Source organism: Numida meleagris, chromosome 9, assembly GCF_002078875.1.
Source record: "Numida meleagris isolate 19003 breed g44 Domestic line chromosome 9, NumMel1.0, whole genome shotgun sequence".
Classification (NCBI taxonomy): domain Eukaryota; kingdom Metazoa; phylum Chordata; class Aves; order Galliformes; family Numididae; genus Numida; species Numida meleagris.
In genome coordinates this window covers 7,714,323-7,738,860 of record NC_034417.1, presented here as the reverse complement: position 1 = coordinate 7,738,860, position 24,538 = coordinate 7,714,323, and the positions used below count along the sequence as shown (strand labels likewise).

General features: G+C 33.7%; 2 protein-coding genes across 5 annotated transcripts in view; both read left to right on the top strand.

Moving 5' to 3' along the window:
* Positions 1-1,204, top strand: part of LOC110403657 (protein unc-13 homolog A-like) — a 54,365-nt gene extending 53,161 nt beyond the window's left edge. For 2 of the 3 annotated variants that reach the window (XM_021407192.1, XM_021407193.1), the window contains one exon: positions 925-1,066. In XM_021407192.1, the coding sequence (XP_021262867.1) occupies positions 925-999 (75 nt within the window). In that variant the 3' untranslated portion in view covers positions 1,000-1,066. The other variant, XM_021407194.1, reaches the window with a different exon arrangement.
* Positions 1,180-24,538, top strand: part of UNC13C (unc-13 homolog C) — a 128,189-nt gene continuing 104,830 nt past the window's right edge. Inside the window, exons 1-3 of one of the 2 annotated variants that reach the window (XM_021407207.1) lie at positions 1,180-4,176; positions 17,746-17,768; positions 18,285-18,349. In XM_021407207.1, the coding sequence (XP_021262882.1) occupies positions 1,212-4,176; positions 17,746-17,768; positions 18,285-18,349 (3,053 nt within the window). In that variant the 5' untranslated portion in view covers positions 1,180-1,211. The remainder of the gene's footprint in view (positions 4,177-17,745; positions 17,769-18,284; positions 18,350-24,538) is intronic. The other variant, XM_021407206.1, reaches the window with a different exon arrangement.

The following is a 24,538-nucleotide window of genomic DNA, read 5'->3' as shown; positions in this document are numbered from 1 at the left end:
ATATTATATGCTTTACAAAAAAAGAAAACGATACATCTGTAGATCCACCTATAGCTCTTTAAAATGTATTGACTGCATTTCTTATGGAACAGAAACTTTCTCTGTTATGGAAAACAAGCATCCAGGTACCTCCTGGAATCTTTTCTAATGTATCTTCAGAACAAATTGCTTTTTCTGTTGTATTGCCACCTGTTGTTGTCCTGAGACTTGTAAACCACATTTGTTTCTCTCTCTCTTGTTATGTGTACTTAATTATTTTTTCCCCCCATGACCAGTGCAATTTAAAACTTCGTAACTGAATGACATTGTTCCATCAGTTCATGTTACTATTGTCTGTTATTTTCTACTGTGGATTATTCTTAAAGAAAAGAAACCTAGAATGCACATACACTCAAAGTCCTGGCTTACCATGACATTAGTTTGGTTAAAAAAAAAAAAAAAATCTGTTTCTCAAACCATGTCATGTGTATACACCAGTCTAAAAAGAAAACAGTGCTTCATGCATACAATGCCAATTTGCCCAGAATCCTACCTTGTTCTAAGGTACCAAAAGGGATTTTTCTATTTTCTATTTTACTGGCTAGAAACAACTTATTAACCTGTGTTGTTGTTGTTGTTTTATCATTGCTGTACATCACATAGATGTAAATTGAAATGTCATTACTCTGAGGAAAAAAAAGACAACATTAACATCAAGTATCTCCAGTAAATCACTATGCAAAAATGTCTGTAAACATACGTAAATCATCTATTTTCAAAATATTTGCCCAGAACTGCTTTGAGCTTCGATATTTTTTAAGTTATTTTCAGACAATTGTGAAGAAAGTATAAATAAATACTTAATTGCATTGTTACCCAGTTAACATTAGTGTTATTGAATGCTACTTTGTGGCAGCCATGGTAACATAATTCCCTCCTTTTTAGACACTTCAAGATGCCACGCGCAGGAGAGTGAGGTTTTACAAGACAGACAAAAGGCCTTCAGGATTTTGCTTCTAACAAGAACATATGGCATTTTGGTTTGGGGCTGTTGTAATTTTTGTTGTTGTTGTTTTTTTTTTTTCCTGTGAAGTGATACCAAAGCATCAGTAGCCTACAAGTCTAGAGTCTCTGTTGATGAAATACTCGCTGATGATCCTGCTGGAGATGCAAATATTTTTCTGGATCAATAATTATGTTTTGTGGAAACATGTTAATATAAATTACGCTCCATGGTTTCCTCCTGCTTAAAGAGCCTGATCTCATCTTACATATATAAGATTTGCAAAGGAATGTTTACAAAGAAATTGGGAAATAGTACAAAAAGGAAAGAGAGTTGTCAGAGCAAAAAGGAACAAGATTTAACTCCAACTGGACAAATAAAGAATCCAAAATTTTCAAATACTCTAAAAAGCACAGTTAAAAAGATTGCCAAGTGTCCATCTGCTCGTAACTTATCAACTGAAGAAGAGGAAAGTAATAGAGAATTTTCTCTTTCTCCAACATTCAGTTACAGAGTTGCTATTGCCAATGGACTGCAAAAGCATGTTTTTGTAACAAACAATAATAATGAAGATATAGCGCAAGATCTGTCTTCAAATGATAGTTCATATTCTGATTCATTAAGTGAAGTAAAAAGTAATAGCAAGAAAAACGAGTACTTCTCGCACACAATGCCTGTGAGACGCAACAGAAAGAGTTTAAGCAGCCTTGCAGCATCTGATGGAAGTTCTGATGGAGAACGTACTTTACATACCCTAAAGCTTGGAGCTCTACGCAAACTGAGGAAATGGAAGAAGAGTCAAGAATGTGTCTCATCAGACTCTGAACTAAGTACATGGAAGAAAACATGGGGCTTAAGAAGTAAATCTCTGGACAGAACTGGCCGTCACCAGAAATCAAATACTCTTGAACCTGGCTTCAGTTCAACAGGTTGTATTAGTCAAACTCATGATGTCATGGAAATGATCTTTAAAGAGCTTCAGGGAATAAGTCAAATTGAAACAGAACTTTCTGAATTAAGAGGGCATGTAAATGCTCTGAAACAATCAATTGATGAAATTTCCAGTAGTGTAGAAGTAGTGCAAAATGAAATCGAGCAATTGCGAACTGGATTTGTACAGTCCAGAAGAGAAACTCGAGACATACATGATTACATTAAGCAGATAGGCCATCCAGGAAACAAAGCAAGTCTTAGGTTTCTAAATGTGCCTGAAGAGAGACTTGAAAAAACTGAAAACATAGTTTACAAAATACTAATAGATAAAATGGGGTTCTCAGAGGCTCAAAGCACTATTAAAATTGAGTTTGCCCAAAGACTGGGGCAACAAAGAGACTGTCCAAATGCAAAGCCAAGACCCATTCTTGTTTACTTTGAGTCATCACAACAGAGGGATTTGCTTTTAAAAAAGTCATATAAACTTAAGGGAACTGGCATTGGAATTTCTACAGATGTTTTTTCCCATGACATAAAAGAGAAAAAAGAAAGAGGGCTGCCTTCTTCTCAAACTTATGAGAGTATGGATATGAAGATTTTAACTGTGGAGACAAAAACTAAAATGCATGACTGGGAGTCACCTGACAGTGATAAAGACATGGAATCAGATATAAATAAGAACAGTTATGCAAAGGTATCTAAATCAGCACTTCAAATAAAAACAAGCACTACAAAGGGGAATATTGAGTCCCCAGATCCTAAAGACCTTAACAGAGCTGCTGATAATAACACCTTTTCAAACAGAAGAAATTATGACAGTCAGTCACCAGAATTTGACAATGTAGAAAAGCAACCAAAGATGTATTATGCAGACATGACTCCTCTATGGCATTTGCAGAATGACTTTGCAGCACCAAAACTTAGCCGTTCAGAGTCAGATTTCTCAAAACTGTGTCAGTCCTACTCTGAGGATTTCTCAGAAAATCAGTATTTTAGCAAAACAAATGGTAGTTCGCTATTGTCTTCCTCAGATCGAGAACTTTGGCAGCGAAGGCAAGATGATTCTGCCAACTGGTATGGCAGTTCTCAGGAACAGACTTTCACACAAGATGCACAACAGTATCCGGAGCAAAATGAAGTAGAGAATACAGAAACTGTTGACAGTGGACTAAGCAATGGAATAATGTGCGTATCTAGAGACAGAAGCCACTACAGTGATTCTCAGCTTTCTTTACATGATGACTTTTCACCATGGAAAGACTGGAATCAGTTGGAACAAGGGGCAGATTTGGGCCTAGACTCATCTACACAAGAAGTTTTTGTGTATGATATGAGCAGTCCTTCAGATCAACAGACAGATTTTGGAAAGTGCCAAAGTTCTGACCTCCAGTATGATACTGAAAGCTATGATTTTACCCTTGATGGAACTTCTCCATCATGTGCAGGCCTTGATAGTGAATCACAAAGTCAGTGGACTGGTCAATATGATGATTATCAGGAAACAAATTCTAAGTCACCTTATCAAAATCAAAACCGATTGCCTATGATGTACCGTAGTCAGAGTGAACTACCAAGTGATGACTCAGAAGAAGCAGCCCCTAAGTCATGGCACAGTCGATTAAGCATAGACCTTTCTGATAAGACTTTCAGCTTTCCTAAATTTGGATCTACGCTTCAGCGTGCTAAGTCAGCATTAGAAGTTGTCTGGAATAAAAGCACACAAAGTTTGAGTGGATATGAAGACAGTGGATCATCTTTCATGGGAAGATTTAGAACTTTGTCTCAGTCTACTGCAAATGAATCCAGCACAACACTAGATTCTGATGTTTATGCTGAGCCTTACTACTACAAAGCAGAGTACGAAGATGACCTAATTGAACCACCTGCTGAGAATGAAACAGACTATGTTGAAGTAATGGAACAAGTCCTTGCTAAACTAGAAAATAGAACAAACAGTAGTGAAACAAGCGAGCAGGTTCAAGAATATGAACTGGGACAACCCTCGTGTGGAAGTCCTTATGCAGTACTTTCAGAGGAGCAATATGATGGACAGTTTGATAGTTTGGTCAGTGAAGAGATACTGGAAGTTGAAAGTAACATGGATGCTCAGTTGGAAGTAAGGGAAGATGAAAATCAGAATGTCCCGGAGATGTTTACTGAAGCTCCAAAGAAAAAAAGAATACGACCGTCATTCAAAGAAGCTGCTTTAAAAGCATACAAGAAACAAATTAATGAGTTGGAAGACAAGATCCTTTCTGGAGGTAAATTTAATGTTTTCTATATTGTATTTTAGCAAAATGTTGTTCTTGTTAGAGTTAGAAATTAATTTCTATATGGTATCTGATCCTGCTTCAGTTGATATTTGTGACAGAAATTCTGCTTATTTCTGGTTTGGTTCATAAGGTGAAGCAGTCCCATGGAATTCAAAAGGCTGAAATTGTCCAAGAGTGTCTTGTAGGAATTTTCAAAGTATGTTTATTCAAACATATGTTTATAAGCAATTGCAGCGCTTTGAATTTGCTACTTGAAAATAAAAATTTTGTGAGACTTATGAAAAGAACTAAACAGTTTAATATTCTTGGTACAATTGTAATCACAGGAGCAATACAGAGCATTCAGGTTACTGTTTCCTAACAGTTTTTAAGATATGTCTTTTTCTATATTCATCCTGATAAACAGTGGTCCTCATGCAGTATGCAACATGTAACTTGTTATGTACATTAGAGAGTACAAGTCTAATCTGATTTCAGTTCTGTCCTTAATTATACTGACAAAATATCCTCAACTGAGTGATTTGTCCTCAAAAAAAAAAAAAAAAAAAAAAAAAAAAGGGAGGGGGAAGAAAAGGTTTGAGAGGCAGGCGAAACAGGAATGAATCGCAACAGGCAGCATCCGTGTATAGGGATGTGTGCAGGAAATGAATTTAACTTAGGGAGGGTGTTGACATAGATTTGTTATGATCTTTAACTTCTGCGTTAACAGACTCTAAAGCAGACAGCCATGTGCATAATTCTAACACCTCTAATAATACACAAGTATAATGATTTTCAGTATTAGCCTACACGAATTGTAATGTTATAACATTTCTTGCGCTTTTAATTGGAATCATGTAATTACCATAGCTAGCCAGATGGTAGCTGTCATCTTGTCTGAATCTTTGCTTTCTTTATCTACCTTGCAAAAATAATCCTCTGATACATTAATATCTAAGATGAAGAATTGTGCTTCTGGCCAAAGATTGTCTTAGTATTAATTAGCATCCAAATTTTGAGGTATCACGGTATTTATTTTGTACATGGACAAGCACTTTATGATAAAATTATAGTGAAATTTAAAGTGTGCTCTGCAAACAATTACTAATTTGAAAGTCTATATTAACTATTTTTATATTCAAATAATGAAACTAAACTGTAGATTTCTGTTTAGCAGATACATCTCTATAGTATTGTGTTAGACACTAGATGATGTATGTATGAAAAATCAGCTAGTATTTTCATTTTTTATGATTCTTATGACATATCATGGGGGAGAGGGAAGAACAATGGTACCTAGTCACTGTTGTGTAATAGGAAAATGTAAGTCTGAGGACCTAATAAAAGAAAACACACAGGAAAGATACACAGTAGTGAAACCCATATTGCTTTCAATGTTTGACGTCTATGCCTTAGTATATATTAATAGGTAACATACTGTTGTTAGAAAATGATAAATATGATGTTACGTCTCATGTGGTCAGTCCTTTTTTAATTCCTTTAACCCAGCAGGTGAAAGAACTCTTTCAGTCTATTACACTAATGTCATTTTTTTTCTTCTGAACTACTGAAGTTTTTCTTACATTATACTTACAGAGAAGACAACCGACCCCATATCCACTACATAAAAGTGCATTATTAGATGTACGCTATAGGGCTTAAAGTTCTTGGAGCATTTTAAGACATCATGCTGGGACCTGAACATTTTTTCCACTGAAATAAAGGTTAAAGAGAATTTACAGAAAGACAGCTACAACAGCACTTCTTAGATTATCCAGACAATTACATTCATTGATTTTTTTAGTGACAGTTCTGTTTTCTCTTCACACTTTATTTTTCTCACAAGGGAAGAGATGTGTTCCACTTAGGTTTCTGCTCATTAGTTACTGACTGGTTTGTTAAAAATATACTTTCAAGTCTTCTAGTATGCATGGTGATACTTATTAACTGTATAGTGTGCCATGTTTTATGCCTAAACACACAAACTGTACAGATTGTAGCCTCTAAGTTTTTGGCCATCTTCTTTACAAGTGGATTCATGCCTTTCTAGTGTTGTGCACCTTTTGTTGTAACAGATACGGAGGAAGAATTGTAGAGTAAATGGACTAGATGACAGTGATCAATACCAGAATCGTTTAGTAGTGTGACTTAATTTTTGCTTAAAATAATTGCCTATTTATTTGTTTTTGGTTTTTTTTAGTGAATTGTTTCATTCATCCATGTTGACAAGAAAAGGAGGGGTAGTAAGCAATCTGGTCAATAAGTATAGCTAGATAACATAGCAGTGTCATTTCTCAAATGTAGTATGAAAAAAAAGTTTAGAATCTTTTCATTCTAGTAATACATGAGGTAAGGTCACTGAAACTTTGGTACATAAATAATGCATCAGTGCACAAGAGTCCTATTGGATAGCCCTAGTCTGTGCCTCTAGCTGAAGAGAAATAATATGCTGTGGACTGATTGCTTATGTATTATTTATTACAACTTGGTTTTGGAGGCATACTGGAGTGAGTGCAATAGGATATGAGGGTGAGGATATAAGGAAATACAAGCCACATGGAAGTAATCCTTGGATTCAATGTTTTGTAAGGACATAGAGGCATTGTAATTGTATGTGTATATTAATATAAAGGGTGATCTTTTTTAGAAAAAATATCAGAGGAATGTTAGTCAGCAGTTTGTTTCTTTGTGCACCATAATCAAGAAAAACTTTTACCCTTTCATTTTTTATTCCAGTTTTCACTTGTTACTTTCTCTTTTTTCTAGTTTTTCCCTATTGGTTTCTTTCACTCCATTCCCATCTTGTTCTTATCTTTCGCAGGTGCCTTAGAATAAGTTTATCTCATGATGAAACTTCTTATCATTCTGCCTAAGCTTCCAGAGTCATGTGCATTCTTGGGAATCACTTTTAATGATAATACAGACTTCTGTCTGTGAAGGATAGTTTACAATTAGTATCTTCATGGTCTTGTTGATTAAGATCTTGCTAATCATTTGGTGGCCAGCCAGATTTTAGTAAGCCTTTGGTCTGCTGTTTCAGTCACAGAGTAATGTGTTTGATTGTTTATTATTTCAAGATAGGTGAATGCATCCTACTCTATTCATACATATATTGGCAAGTCAGATTGCAGTGGCCAGGAATGGGAGTTGTCTTCAAAATGTATGAAAGCTGCTTTTCTTGTTGTTTTATAAGAAGGGATTTATATGATCTTTTTTGGTCTCTTACTTGGGAACTAAATTTACAGAAATAAGGATCAATAAAAGCCTTATTTTGTATAGAGAAGGGTGTTTGTATATTTCCTTCTTCCTTTGCAGAAGGAAATGTGATGTTAAGATTTGAAGCAAAACCAACTGCTACTGCATTACTACACTTCCCTTGCAATGTGGTCATTCAGTTGCAGATTAAGAAAAGCTGTCAGCAAAACAAGTATATTACTTGTATACATTCCAAACTCTGGCAATTTGAACTATGCTATCTTGAAACAAGCATCAGATTATTTTCCAAAACAGTATAGGCTTTAGAAAATAATCTAGACTTGTTTTGTCACACTCAGTGTTTTTTTTCCTTTTCCATCTCACCCCTACTCGTTTTTAATGTACTTGTGTAGGTACATATATCATTATTAACTAACAACTATAGTTAACATTGTACCACTTTTGCTGCATGAATATGAATCTTGGATTTGGGCTTGAAAAGATCAGTACTGTGGTCCAGATTAAAATGAATTAAAATATTGTTAATAGTTTGCATTTTTTATGCATTTTTTGTTGATTGGTTTGTTTGGTTTAAGAAGAAAGTTTATTCTCAGTCAACTGATTTAGATTGTGTAGGAGAAGGTTTTCTAGCGGGATGTAGAAATTCTGGTTTGGTGTTTAAAAAAAACCACAACACTTAATTATAATAGAATGTGTTTATCTGTGTGTACTATGCCAAAATGAGCTGCTAATTCCTTGGCTGACCTGAAGAAACGGCTTAAGTACCATCAGTATTGTTCATACCACAGTACAACAAATGTTGTCATTAACGGGGGACATTTCTCCGCTTTATTCAATCTTCTTTGACTATAACAAAAGTAACAGTTCGGAAGTTTTAAAATCTATCTGTTGCTCTGTTGTTATTACTACCTTCCCATTTCTTCAAATACTTTGTTGCTTTATATATATATATATGTTGTTTTTTATATATATATATATATAAAACCTTGAGTTTATACCCATCCTGTTTAGTTAATAATGGTGTTGTGACACTATTGAGGACTTTGGTGTAATTAAATCCAAGCAAGATGCCTTGAAATAGTTCAGTTTTAAGTCATATAGTTTTGACATACTTTATATGACTTTGGGTGTACTTCTCTGTAAATACACCAAAGAACTCCACTGGAAGACATGAAGTACAGTTGTGGTTAAAATTTTGCTTAGAGTTCAGCATCACATTGTAATAAATAGAGGGTTTTCTCTTTTTTTAATGTCTTCTTTGAGATGCTTTTTCTTCACTGCGTTCAATGATTTTCTCATTTTCTAATCTTAGACACAGTAAAAGTGGGGAAAAAATCTTAATGAATGCAAGTAGTGTTTGTATCATCGTGCAATAGCCCAGACAGGAGTCAATAGCAATACCACGTTCTGTAGTGAAGTGCTCGATGTTTAGCAGAAAACGTTAGGTTATAATGGTGCATGCCTTTGAAGTAAAGAATAGCAACAAAAAGAGGATCAAGAACGTAATTCAGCATAGTAACCCCCACTAAACCTATGTGCCTTATGTCAGGAAAACGTGTGTCTCAATTACACTACGTCAGGGAATTCTATTATTTTGAGGTGCTCTTCGGCTGGAATAGGTATATCTGTTATTTAACCACCAATAAAACATATTAAACAAAGGAAAACACAATCCAAAGAACACAGTCGCATATCTTTAATCAGCAAAATTTACCGCAAATAATTGGATTTATTCTTCTCCATTAAAAAAAAAAAAAAAAACAAGAACAGTAGCAACAAAAAAAAATTTGTTTAGAGGATTACTTTCTTTTTTAGGAAATTTAATTCGGTAAAACATCTAATTTCCTTCACAAAAGAAGTCTCTGCTACTGTAATCCTTACAAGAACAGAAGATGATTTAACGTTATTTTTACCAACTTTAGAATTGATGTAGATTGACTAGTATTTGTGGAATTTCACTGCATTTTTTTTTAAACTGATTTAAAATAAATTTTTAAGAGCTAAGAGAAAAATCTAAGCATAAGTACCAGTTCCAAGCACTTATTTATATTGGTTCTGCTGAGGAAATGAGGACAAATTAATATTTTATTATCCAGATTAAGGAATAGTTTCTCTTTTTCTCTAAAATATTTTAACATTTTCTTTAGAGAATTGTATTTTAGAAGCAAAAAAACCACTGCATGATTTTATAAAATAGTGTTAGGATAAAGGAATTTTGTTAAGACAACTGTCTGAAAAGTATCTAGATATGTATTTTGAAAAAGTGTAATGTCTTGGAAAACAGGAGTTCATAAATATGCTGAAATCTTTATCTGACCTATTGGGAAAGCAGAATATTGCAATAAAGTGAAAAGCTAAAGAGATTCTCTCTTGCTGCCAAAGAGTTCTGACTACATTCATGGGACAGGTGCCAGACTTTATGCACATTTTCCGGGTGATCTGTAGAACATCTACAGAATTTCTCTTTGTGCCTAGGAGAAGAAATCAGAAGATTTTTCAGTTCCTTCTGATGTAAAATTATTGTTGAAAGCGATGAAACTTTGTCAGCTGTTAAATGTGACACCTTGATGTGCAAAGAGTATTCAAAAGATAGCTTGCATGATAAGAAATTTTGGTAAACTCAAAAATAAGGATAGAGTTGACTGATAAACCTCTGTGGGGTAAAAACAAGATACACATAGAGACATTTACACTTCTATATTGTTGGTACAAATTTATTTCCTGAACTGACTTCATGTGAAATTCTTATTTGTTCTGCTGAAAACATTACTAATTTTCATATTAAAAGCCACAGAAAGATAAGATTTTTCAGGTAGCCCATGTCTTCTAGTTGCGTTGCTAAATGCTTACAAATGCCTTTGATACTCTCTAAAATTAAGTGTATGGTGTATAAAATGTTAAATAGAGGGGGGGAAAAAAAGAGAGCCTTCTAAATGAAAAGACCAAGCAGTAGTAGACAACAAGCTGCCAACTGATTAGCTGGTAGCTTCTCTGCAGTTGACTAATGAAGTTAGTTAGATTTAAGTTTTTGCTTGTTCTGGCTTTTGTTGTCAACTCTCTCTTCAATTTTGTTTACTTGTACTGCGATTCCAAAAACAGGGAAAGCCTGTTTCAGCTGATGTTAACAGGCATCCATAGAGCTATATCATCTCCTTTGTTTCAGGTACAATACAAACACTCTAGAGTTATAGTTGCCTATTTTGTATTAAAATCATGTCAAAAATGCTTTCAATTAATATAATGCTATATGCTTCATAGAGCTATTTATTCACTTTTTTGCTTTTTTTCTTTTTTTCTTCCTAATGGTAGAACTAGTTTTTACAGGGCTACTGCCAAAGCACATGAAGTATGCAAAGAATATTTTGAATTCTTTCAAATATTTGCAACCTATTCCAGTTCAATGTCTCCTACAAGCTCTATAAAATTGTGTTCAATTAACTTGCTACTGAGAACATTGTCTGAAATTGACTCATATGATATAGTTTAATAACCCACAGAATACTTCTACCCAAAGAATTATCCCCAAATATCACAATACAACCAAATATTTTCTATAATTTTTATATTTTCTCCATTTATATTGTATGATAAACTATGTTTTAAAACCATATTAGCATTTAAATAGTTCAAGTCTTTTCCATCTTATACTAGTTAACCAGTTTTCATACCAACAAATGGAAATCAAATTTCTCTGTCTTATGCCAGTAAATAAAGATGGTTGATGTCACCTCCTTATTCTGTTGGTGCCTTACACATTGAGTCACATTTTCTACCTCTACTGCAAATCTCGATATTATTCTGGCTAATGTTTTCCACCTGGTTTCAAACTTTTCAAGGTCATTTTTAAGGAGTTTGAGACTATTTTAAATAGATTCTTAAACCTTAGCTAGGAAGTGAATACGAACCCATAGCAGAAGGAATAATCAACAACAGCTATGAACACCATAGCCTGTGGAATATGCAAGATCGTTACAGAGTATTCCAAGTCAAATATATTGAGAATATGTTGGCTGTGCAATGTAGAAAGTCAGAATAATCAATTGTTAGTTTTCATAGTCTCTGTTGCTTTTACAGTTATGATTTGTATCAAACGAGATAAAATATTCCTCTTTATTCTTCATAGATTTTGTTTTACAATCCCTCTGTCTTTTGAATTTGGAAGAGTTCTTAAATGCACTCTGCATTTTACTCTAAGATCACTGTGACAAGAAGGAAACTGTCAAGAAAGCCCAGTCTTTAAGAGAGCTGTAGTTTGAGAACACCAAATACTTTGAAACAGTAATATCATTCCGCATATCATAATCAAGTAGTTCTTGACAATGATTTATTTTTTAGAGGTAAATTTGAGAAGTCAGTAGAAGTATCTAGTAGCTGTTCAAGGATGACAGAAAACAAGAGCCATTATAAGTCTAATAGAACTCAATTTCTAAACACCAGAGATGTTTCTGAATCATGTTATCTCGTTTCAATTTTGCAATTCTTGCTTGTAAAGACACAGATGCAGTTTTTATCTTCACCAAGCTGACCTCCTGTTTTTGCTCTCAATGTATATGCTAGTAATTTTTCTACATCACTGCTAGTAAAGTGCTAGCAGCAATTCTTCCATTTCTCCTGTCAGCCAAGTTTTATTCAAGTGTGACCTTCTCTCTGTCAGACAAGCATCACTCATCTCTTATGATGTGTTAGCTTTAATACCATCTTTCAAACATTATATAGTATCTCTTCCTCAAATATGCCTTAGCAATACAACATTCTCTAGGATCAGATTCTGTAATATTCTGTTCTGCTCTGGTAATTTCAGCTTTTTATTACCATATTTATTATATTAGCTTGTCTTAATTTGTGTTGTTATTTCAGACAATGTAATGCACTTCTTTTATTTGAACTTGTTTTTCATCATTTGTTTCCCTTTCTTAGCAGTTATATGCTACTTAGAGTTGTCCAACTCAGACTATGTGCTGCTTCTGACTGGGTGCTTTTAGACATGTTATTTCCATGGAATAGCTGTATTTTTTTTTATCTAATTCAAATATTTTGTCTAAAAGGTTTCCTTCCAGAATGTCAGTTTGACATTCTTGGAACAGTTTCCTAGAATTAAAGATTAAAATGTTACTTTGAGAGAATAATGAACTTTGTCTTCTTCCAATTTGGTGTTATACAATTAAGCATAATTACAAGAGTGGAAAATTAAGATTGTATACATAATACCATCTTAATCTTTCCTAATATTTTGAATTTTTATGACCTTACTGAGGTTTTTGTGCTATGGGGAAATGTGCTAAATTTTTGCAATCATGAAAGCATATTATGATGTTCCACTGCTCAGAAAAATGGAAAAATTAAATAATGCCACAAGGCTTGAAGAATCACTATGACTAACGGAAAAAAAACCCAACTTTTAAACCTCTTTGATGTAATTATCTCTAAAGGCAGACTGATCAGTTGTTGTCTAGGTGTATTTTTGATTTTCTGATGGTCTCATAAAAGATGAGGTTTAGATTAGAAATAAGGAAAAAAATATTTACTATGAGGATGGTTGATGCTGGAATAGTTTGCCTAGAAATGTTGTAGATAACCCCATCCCAGGAAGTGTTCAAAGCTAGCTTGGATGGGAATTTGAGCAACTTGATCTAGTGGAAGGTGTCTCTGCACATGGCAGGAGAATTTCAAGTGGATAATCTTCAAGATCCCTTCAAACCCAAACCATTCTATGATTCACTTCAACATCTTTACTGCGTACTTTTATCTTTCACGTTGGAAGAATCTGCCATTTCAGCATCCTTTTGAGATTTCTTCCAGGAACTATGGGTACTGAAAAAGTTATCTTGTATGATGAACTCCTGTATTAATTATGGTAAGTTACAGTTGGTGATAAGACACAGGTAATTCAGATCACATGTTAATTTGAAAACAGTTGATTACTGTAAAGCTCAGCATTTAAAAGATCTGTTGGTTTTCACACTGAGCTTGAATAGTAATTATGCAGCAAAACACTATTTGGAAGTTTTACTTAAGCTACTTCAAAGAAAGCAAGCTGATTTATGGACAGAAGAAAACTTGCGACCTCATTTGAAAGAAGGCCAAAAAACTACTCTCACAATCCCCTGTTATGGGAATAGTTTACCGCAGTGGATACATTTTCAATAGAAGCCAGGATTTAGTGGGTGTGTTGAACATTATACAGCCTTTCAGTATCTTCTTGTTAGCAGGATTTTAGATAGTGATTATTCTGAATTTCTTGTTTACCCAAAGCTTTGTGTCTGCTTGTAAGGAGCCTATGGAGTGATAGAGACAGAAGAAGGAATGCACAGAGTAAGAAAGAAGAGACTGTGAGGGTTAGAGTTTGTGGTAGAGCTGGAGAGAATATTCTACCACAGCAAGAACACCTGAAAATATGGATTGATAAATATTCCTTAAGTTTATTATTATCAACTATTAGGAGTACTGCATAGAAAACATTCTTATTTGGAGAAATGTGATATGATAACAGTTCATGTATTCTCTGCTGCAGTTAGTCATATTTTCCCTTTTCTTCTTTGTGTTAATTTAATTGTTATCATTAAATTAATTGCAATGGAAAAGATGGGCATTGTACCACTACAGTACCCTTTACTAAGTTAAAACAGTTTTTTCCTCTTTTTACCTAATTAATTAACCTAAGTAATTATTATTGAGTTTGAAACTGTCAGACTAACAGAAATATAAAGAGATTTTTCTTTTGCCTTCTGTGTTTCACATTTGTAACTGTAATTTTCACTAGTAAGTAGCTAGATGACCATTCTACTGCACAGATGTGTGTATATGAAGTGCACTGGGCTGAAATAACAATTCTGGAGCAATATCGCTCTATGGATTTTACCTATAACCCTGGTAAAACTCACTGCAGTTATCTCAAATAACTGAATGCATAACAAGAAGGCTATACTGATATTTGGGTATACAGTGAATCTTCACATAAAATAGTCTAAGGAGAGAGAAGCCGATATAAATGAATTAAGAAACATCCCATAGAGTTAGCTAAATGAACCAGCTTCATACTGTTCTTAATACATTCATAAGTTCTTTTATGTTTCGAGTTTGTCACAGAATGGGTAGCTGGAAAAACGAGTTATATGAAGATAAACTCTTTTAAGTAAATCATTGTCATTCAGCAGTGTAATCGGAGATGTCTACTCTTGTACCCTGAGACAAAAGTACATTCAGTGGTCTCTTACATAATCACAATTCACTTCTTATCTACATCAAAAAATGCTGCTGTCTGTTCTGGCAGTCTAATGACTACTGAAGTGAATTGCTTAGTGATTGTACACTTCCCAATTTTGTGCTTTCAGACACATAGAGAACACTTCCTTAGCTCAGATTATTTCACTCAGGGTGAGTTCAGAAGAAGCAACAAATGCTTAACTTTTCAGATTAATTTTGACTCTGAAGATGCAGCCAATTCTTTAAATAAAATAACAGAGATGCCCTCAAAATTTGTTATGGGGAAATTTGTGCCAGTTGCCTGCTTCATACAATTACTGTTGAGAAAGGAAATAGAAAAGATGTATTTGTTTCTCATTTCAAATACATTTCTAAGTACCAACTGCAAAGAAAAACAAGATTAAAAAAAAAAAAATTGTAGTACCTTGTTTCCCTTTCTAATTGTTGATTGTTACTCTCCTTCCTAGTTTTAGGAAAAAGCAAAATTAGGTTCCAGTAAAGGAAGTGTAGTGGATTTAGATGAAGCTGGCTGAAACCAAGAGGTAAAGAAAATTTCCTATGTCCATCTCATGTTCCAAAATACAATATTCCATTTAACGTGGAATGCAAGTCTAAATATTTTTGTATTTTTAATATAACTTTCTGAACAAAAGCCATCTGAATTGAGCTTATAACTCCTCATATGATTCTTTAGGCAGTTGGTAACAAAATTTATGATAACTGCAAACTATTTAAGCAACTGCGAACAGTTTAAAAGTTCCCTTTACCACACATGCTACTAAGATTTATTATGAGTCTTTAAATATGAATATTTAGTTATGTTTAGATATTCTAGGAGGAAGATACAGATTGCATGAACAAACTATGGTGAGATTTCTTACCTTCCAAATGTTCTCCTGCCTAAAACTCCTCTCCTTCCTTCCCAAAATTTCTCTTCACCATCTGCAGTATCCCTTTTCTGAGTTTGAGAATTAGTTCCTTTTCTCTGATTCACCTGTCCAGATGCTGTTCCAGCACTTCAATATATTTCCTCATGTTTTATTTAGTTCCCATAATCACATATCTCATTTTGCCTCCATGGTCAGCCAGTTTTACAGTCTAGTTACTCCAGGCTGCTCTTAACATGCTTATGAAAAACCTAGAATAATTGTGGACTGGGATCCTATGTTTCATCCAAAATTTGTTGACAATGAATTGCTATCCTGTTCTCTATATGCTCTTGGAGAAAGTGTAGCTAATAGCATCTGATGTTGTTGAATAATTACATTTCACGAATAAATGCAAAAAAAAAAAAAAAAAAAGCAAATGTAGAGACTAAACTCATTTCTATGAATATACTCAATCAAATGAGGGTAATTTGACTGCTAAAATGTTATAACGTAATTAAACCAAGAATGAGGCTAAATTAAAAAAAAAAATCTAATATTTGTGAAGGGAAGTGGGGAAGATTAAATAGGGAAAATACCTAAATAGTTTGCATGTCACCTGATAAAAAAAATATTAGATTTTTCTAAAAAATAATAATAATAATAATAATACTGCATCCCCATTTGTATTCAGGAGAACAAATTTAGAAGGAACCAATTTATGGGAAGAAGATATTCTTACTACATAGAAATGTGCTTACTCTATTTTTACTAAATCACAGAAGATTTTAATACTAGTAATAGTTATAATTTAGTATTCTGTATAATTCATATCAATTTTTCTTTGAGAAAATAAGCAGTTCATTCTCTTAGACATGCTCTTTTTAAATGGATTGTTCACAACAGATTTGAAAGAAAAGCTAATATATGTTGGCAAGCATAAGAAAAAGGCAAATTTTCTGGACTCACAATGGAGAAGATTGCTGCATAGTTAAATTTTCTGTGGGTTCATGTTTGGGGTTGGCACACTGATAATATGTAGTAGCCTGATCTCTTGATTTTTTTTAATAATACAAAATCAGATCTATCTAACTGTTAAAAACATGTTTCAGACAACTTATGTCCAGTTTCTATTCTGCCCGTTCTTGTGCATGTGCTAGCCTTGATCATATAAGAAAGCTTTAAAATTAGTGGCATAACAACATGCAGTGCTAGTAGCATAACAGTGGCCTTTGGTTTTGCTGGATTGTCAGTGCTTTAGGGTATACACTTTCAAACCTGACAATAGTTTTTTCTTTTATATATATATATATATATATATGAATGTGATATTTTCTTATAGATAAATTGATCTAAAACATAAAACATGCCATGTGATTAACACAAAAATAATCATTATGTAATATACATATTTTGGGGTATCTCCAAACATCTAAAAATAGTTGAAGTATTCTGAGGGCCTGTGGAAAATGTGAACTCTGTTTGTGGAAGAAAAAAGGAAAGATCAGTAAGGTGATTACTGAAACAATGAGGTTTCATGTATGTACTGTACTACAAAGTATCCAAACAGAAAACATTTTATTGATGGAATACTGCATATAAAAAAACGATTTTAAATTTCCCTGTATTTCAAAATTGACAAGGCAACAAAGTAAGGCCATATTTTCCTGTCAACAAATACTTTTTATATTATAATAAATGTGAATGCATCACAATTTGTATTAAAAAAATTCATGATTTATATAATGTCTTAAACTTGCACTGTTGTAATTCTTAGGTGGTCAATCCTAGTTTTTTTTGTTTTTGTTTTTGTGGTAATTTATGTCATTATACAAGTAGCTGTAGCAGAACAAAATAGAATTCAGGAGAATGTGTATGTACATTCATTTATCCTTTAGGTGAAACTCTTTATTTTATTTATTTATTGAAAATAGAGTATTATTTTTAAACAATTCTACTGTGTTTTTTTAATTGGTATTAAAAGTATATATTTAAAAACTAAAAATGCTGTGGAGATACAATAGAGTATATACGTTAAATGTTGTCTGTACAGTCCTGCAATATCCTACAGTATCAGCAGGTCTTAACTGCAGAAAATATCTTTAAAATTCTTTAAAATGTAGTGAAAGTGATTGGACTGCAATGAAACAACTAAACAAGACATTCGTTGACTTCTGTTCCTCATTTTGTTTCTGCACTAGCAGATTAAAACTGTAACAGTTTTTGTAGCATGAGACACTTTTTCAGAAACTGTTTTGTCTAACCTACATTTCCCTTCTCAATTCTCTTTCAGATAGCGGTTCTGTGGATGAAAAGGTTTAAAACTATGTATTTGCGATAGGGATCATGCATTTTGTTGATATTTGTTTGTGACTTAGTTGACCTGTTTTGTTCCTTCATTTTAGTTGTGAAATTTGCATGTTTTTTCCATCTTTTCACTCTTTTGTTCCCCGTTGAGTGTATTGCATTATAAGCAGGATAACCCTCACTGTTGCGCTTATTGTAATTGTGAGCATAGGGGTCTGCTACTGTCAAACATTGTATCTGAGATTTTTTCCTCTAAATATAATCTGTGTTGCATACACCACAAGACATAAAGGACAAGAACGTTTGGGAAGCGATACAAAATATCGCAGGTTCTTCCACTGTATTTCATTAAATGCTGAATGTTACTAAAACACATACAAAAGCAAGAGTTAAAATAGCTTTGGCCTGGAGCTGACCCTTCTAAACATCTTTTCATAATAAATGTTAATGTTTGACACAGTTAAATTTTGTCCAAGACTTACTAAGAGCAACTGAGCAACTGTACTTTTCTGCTTTTCTTTAAAGGCTCGGATAGTAAGTGGAAGTTCTTTGGATACTTCCAAGCTGTATGCAATCCAGGCATTTAGTGGGTGAGTAACATATTAATTTTTTTTTTTGTATCTGCAGAATAGTCTCATAATGTTATAGTAATTTTTCTAAGGTTCTTGTAAGAAAATTCTTTTTTTTTTTTTAAGTCCTCTAAAGAAATTAATGGAATAATTCAGCTACTAGAGGTCTATTGGAGGACAAAAGTTTTTGCCTCTTTGCTTACAAAGTAAACAATACTTGAAGTTGTAGTTTGATTTTTGTGTCCCTCTTTTAGTAAATGGGTCATAATGTAACAACAATAGTCTAATGTTTGAAATTTGAATGGTCAGTGGAAAAAGCTCTTTCAGCTGCTGGAGGAGAGTGGATGTGACATGAACTTGCAAGCTTCGGTTGTCTCCAGAACAAGTTATCTTGAATCCAGTCCTAGGAATTACTTCCTCCTTACTTTTCACACCTTTTTATTATTTAATTTGGTAGGGGCAAAAAAAGAAAAACTATTGGTAAAATTTATCTAATTTATTTAACTATTTAAAAGGGTTATCTTTATTGATGCACTATTGTAAGCACAGCTTATTGTAGATAGGTTATGTTACAAAGAGAATGTGATGACATCACATTGTATAATTTATTTTCTCATTTGAACATATTAAAGGCTTATACAACAGAATTATACAACAGAATCTAGATACTTCGAAGTATTTCCATTTAGGTTCCTATGGCTTTTTTTCCTCTAAAAGTTATTGATGGTGTTTATTTGCTTAATATAATTTGCAAGATGCTGTGGAAGGTGGTATAGTCATTGTAACTTTTGTACTTACGGCTAGATAACTTTGGGCAAGTCCAGTTTTCAGTGGCTCAGATAGTTTCTGCATAGCTTATCATATCTCCAAGTGTTGTATTTTTACCTTTTCCAGCTTGTAGAAATTTCTGGTGCCAGAGGTGACATTGTGCAGGATTAATAGCTGAATTCAGTGTGAAGAAAATTAAATACTGTGAGAGATAATTGCTGTTTTTTTTAACTAACTTGTTTTTTTGACATTAGAAAAAAATCGTAGCATACTTTTTTGTCTTTCAAAACACACAGCTGGTTTGCTTTCACTTTCCTCAGCTGCAGTTTTCTCAAAGGGCTGGAGAAAAGAAATCTCTGACAACTAGAATTATGAAAACTTTTACCTTGTATACTGTCCAGCACTATTTATCACTATGCCAAAACTACTTCTCCTTTTACTAATGGGATTTTCTAAGTACTATACTGTTCCATATCCTCCCAGCTCCCTGCTTTTCAAAAACAGAACAATATAAGTGCTGTGAGTTTTTTTTTCCTTACTTCTAAATACAAAGCATTGTTATTCGTATTCAAATGATACTGTCCATCAGCAGGAAACTAGCATCATCAGAAGCAGCTTTCTCTTGGCTAGATTACTGATTTGTAGACTTATTCAATAATTTATTACCCATGAAAACATTTACTAAAACTCCCTCTGTGTCATTGTTCATCTTGCAACAGAATCTTCCATGGCTTTCATTAGAGGTTGCAAATATGACAGCAAATTGTGACACTAAACTTTCAATTTGATATATTACTATATATTTGGTGGCTTCTTTGCTGAGACATCTCATAGAAAGCTTGTGGTATTTGTTACAACAACTTTCTTTTCATGTCCTGAGAAGAAGGTATATCATTGTCTTTTTTTTTTTTTTTTCTATCCCACATCAAGTGAGGATATGAGGCACCACAAAGAGTAATATACCTCACCAATGAGAAGCAGGAATCTTACGACTTGACTACTATACAATAAGCTGTGGCTTACTTAAACTGAGAAAAATCCTACTCAGAAGCATTAATGTGTAGGCCTAGCAAAAATGTTTTAGTCTGAAAAGAAAAAAAAAAAGTGCTGCTCATTACTTTCAACAATTGTTTTTGAGAAGTTTGGTGTGCAGGTCACAGCATAGCTTTGAGAATTGGGAAAAGAAGAATATTTACTATCAAAACCCATTCAAAATAAGGGAATACAATGCAGAAAATGTCATTTCTAGATAATTTAATAGATGTTGTTTAGTGCGGAATTGTTTGTTACATTCAATGCTGTAGTCCAAGAATGAGTAGAAATGATTTTATTTTGTTTTCCTGCAAAAAAGTCGGAGAACAAATAGTAATAACAAAGCTAGTCCCTAACTGTCTTGGATTTCTCTTCTACAGTTTTTAATGTCCCAGTTTAATCACTGCATGTGATTGGCCTTCTACTGCTTAAGTTGTTAATTGTTTCTTAATGTAACCAAAACCTTCATGAGAAAATGTTCTGTTTCATACGAATTTTTCCTTCTATAGGCCACTTTTAGTTGCTGTATTGCTTTTTATTGATTGTCCCCTACATGAGCAAACTTAATAAGAATTAGCTCATTCACTCATGTTGCTTGCAACCTAAAAAAATATTTTTCATATTCTTTGCTGGTTTAAAGAAGCAGTTTGACATCTAGTTATTGTGTAGATTAGGAATAGCATTTCATAAGCAGACTCTGTCAGTGCAGATACTGACAATGAAACATGGATTTTATGGCGGCAGAAAGCTCTGTGACTATACAGTTTAGCTGTGTGTTCTATTTTCTACTGTCAGTTACTTAATTACAGTTGCCTGAATAAATTATGTTGTAGACTTAGAAAAGTAATGTACAAGAGCATATAGAAACTGTATTTTTCAGTGTCTAGAACATTTGTAAAGCAAATGAAAGGACAAAAATCTGTCTTGTATGTAAGAAGACCTTCTGCCACTGACAGAGACTTTTCAGACATAAATTGTTCTTTTTATTCTCTCTCTTTCATTCATAGGTGAAAAAGTTCAAACTATGAATCCTCTGATGATAAAGTGTGTCAATTCCTTGTATAGGCATCCTATAACCAGAGCATAGGACCCCTTCAAATGACTGACAGTAGCTCAATATTAGATCATGTTTTTAGATTAAACCTTACATCTTTTGCTGATACGGTTTAGATTGGGTCTCTGCTCCCTCTGCAAGCCTATTTCACCAGATCCCCTGAAAATGATGATACAATTTTCATTTAACTTCTCATTCGGGAGAAGAGCCGTTCTTGTGGCTCTGTTTTAATTATACTTTCCACTCTATTCCTACATTCAAAAATTAATCCTAAATGCTAGCATCCCTCAACCTATTCACTGCCAGCATAACTGGCTGTAGCCTTAGCTGAAATTCCTTTCTTTCTTCCCACTCACTTCGGCCAGAAAAGTGAAGGGAGGGGAGATGGTAATGTCAGAGACTGATGATTTTACCACATGGCCTAATCCATTCTGAAATTTGCTAATGTGTACAGATGATTCTGCATATAGATGATTACTCTTTTTCTTCAGTGATGTGTTGGCCATGGTGAAACATCTCTTTTGCTTGCATTTTCTGACAAATCCAAATAGATTATAAAAGTTAGATAAAAAACTTCATTAGATAATGTTTTGTCTCACAGCAATAAAAGAACAAGATAATTCTGTGGGATTAATGTAAACTCATGGTATAATCAGAGTTAAAATACACCCTGACAAATAATAGCTATGAAGTAAACATAATCACCTTTTCAACACTAGAAACCGAAACCAGTAAAGGAGTAAATTGTTAAGCTCAACTTTTTTCTAGGTTCTTTACTATGCAATGGTTAAATGTTGGGCAAAGAAGAGACAGAAAATCTTGTTGTCTGGTATTCATTCTTATGTTCTATGTTCATCTTGTCATTGATTCATTGCACAAAATGCAGGAGATGTTTTCCTTTCAAAATTGCACTTCCCTAAGTTCAAGTTAGTTTCTTCAATCTGTTAAAAGTATTTGGAGGAAGTATGTACGTGCAATTCTCTGACATTGCCTTATTTAAGCAATTATAAGAGTTGCAAAGAAATTGCAGAACCTGCTGGTAGAATACATAAACTTTTTGATAGCTGCAGTACTGCACCTGTGTTATCAGAGGAGATGGTGAAGTTCCTCCAAAACTAAAAACATCCTTACTATTTTGCAGAAGAAAATCGAACTGATTGCTTGAAAGAATTTTTAGAAATACTGAGATGAATTTTTTGACCATTTTTAACTTTTATGCAAATATTTTCAACATTATATAGATGCACTGAAAAGAAATCAAATGTAGATAATTTTGCTAAGCTGAATTTGAGCTTGAAGTCATAATGAAAAGATTATCAGAGGGAGAAAAAATACAGACTGGGGAGAAAAGCAAGCTAGTTAAAGAGAAGCGGATTCGAGTTATGGCAAATTAATGACTGACTAAGCATAAATTACACCACTCATGTCATAACAAAATCTCTTTATCCTGTGTAACCATCAGTCTTGATTCTGTCACATTGTCATTCTTGCTGTTCCCTCAAAGTCTGTGTCATCTGTTTCTTACTTCAGCAACATCATCAGCATTCTTAATTCAGACATAAGCATTTCCCAGAAGAAAAAAATTGAAATTCAATAATGAATGGTGGTTTTTTTTTGCTATAGGCTAGTCCTTAGTGATCAGTAAGGGAAGTTCAGTAAAGGCCTTGGTTTTAATCAAATCTTGTGCGATAGAGTAGAATAAGAGATGGAACTGAATTTACAGCCATTTCTTGTCAAAAGTAGCTTTTTATAGAATAAGAAGGCTTTATACACGTGATGAGTTTTAATCATTGTCAAGTAACAGAGCTCTGAGAATCTCATGTATGTTTAATTTTCGCAACCTCAGAATGTTGTTTTAATTGTATCGTGCTTCTGCTGAGATTTATAGATGGGTCTGGAAGGTGCATTTGGGGGTTTACCTCGATCTTTATGTTCATAAGAGGAAAGAATTCAAAGATCAAAACTCCTAAATCAAAGACTCTTTGTGTGAAAATATAGAAGAAAATCGTAAGCGGCCCATGAATCCCTTTCCCTTTCATACAGAATGGTGCAGGTACATCAGCAGGAGGTGTGGGAGAAACAAATTGTCTCCCATGTTTATAGGATAAGAATTAGGTTACTGCTCAGAAAGTTATGATGTTCGTACAGGTTAAAATAAACTCTCCTATACTCTGGATAACTTTGTTGTCCACTCAACTAATACAAAGAAGGAATTACTATTTTTTACTCTTGTAACCAGAAGGAACTCTAGGAGCATTAACAGGGAATGGTTTTGAGGATTTTGATGTGCCTAAAATTTGGAAGTATTTGTGCAAAAAAAAAAAAAAAAAAAATTGTCACTGTGTACACAGTGCATTAGAAGAATAAGATGAAAATCCAGAATGATGTACTTTTAAAAAGAAATGTCCAAATTACACAAATGAATACGAACTAGATTCTTAACAGAATTCAGCACTCTGTTTATCTGAAGAATTTCAGTAATAGCTTGAAGTCATTAAAACTACTTACTACTTTTTACCTTTTCAAGAATTTTTTTTGAAATTTTACCTAGGCCTAGAATGATTTGTCTAGAATTACTCTGAGATTCAAGTCTCTTTTTGCCTGCTTATGAGCCACTGCCAAATCTAGTTAGTCTTCCTCTTCAAGTTTTAGTTCTTATCTTGTCTCAGATATCATCTCTGTTGCTCTCTACTTGCATTTCACCCTTCATTTTAACCCTCAGATAAATCATGCTTTGTTTGTCCATCACACCCATTAGGAACTCACAACCTCCCGGATCCCAAATATTTTCTGCACTCTTCGGATTTACTGAATTCTCCTTATTTCTTGCTTAACTGTCCCATGAAAGACTTCCTAACCAAGCATGTGGTGTGAAAATAAATTTTCTTCATTTTTTTGGCAAAGCTGAAATTTGGACATTACCAGATGAAGATGTGTAGGCTGAGGACAGTCAGTAATGTATTCCTGCAGAATGCTTATCCATGACATCTTATCTGTAGAAGTAATTAATCAGAGGTGGAAAAGTAGCAGATCATAACCTTGATCCAGTGATGATGTAACATGCTGAAAGATCACAGCTATGTAAATATCTGGATAAAGAATTAAGATAGAGACCATGATTTTGAACTGTTTTTGATGAGATACAATCTCATCACCTTCATTAGGGTGTCACAGATGTTTGAGTATTTCTTTTAATCAGTTTCATCTCTTACTGCCCCAGGATGCTTATATTCTTGTTTTGATTACAAGCTGTGATCCAGTGACAAAGAGAACCACAGAGATGTGTATGCTCAAAGATCAAGTTCAAGCAAAGACTTCATTCTGGTTTTGCAAATGATATTTTCTTGTAGAACTTA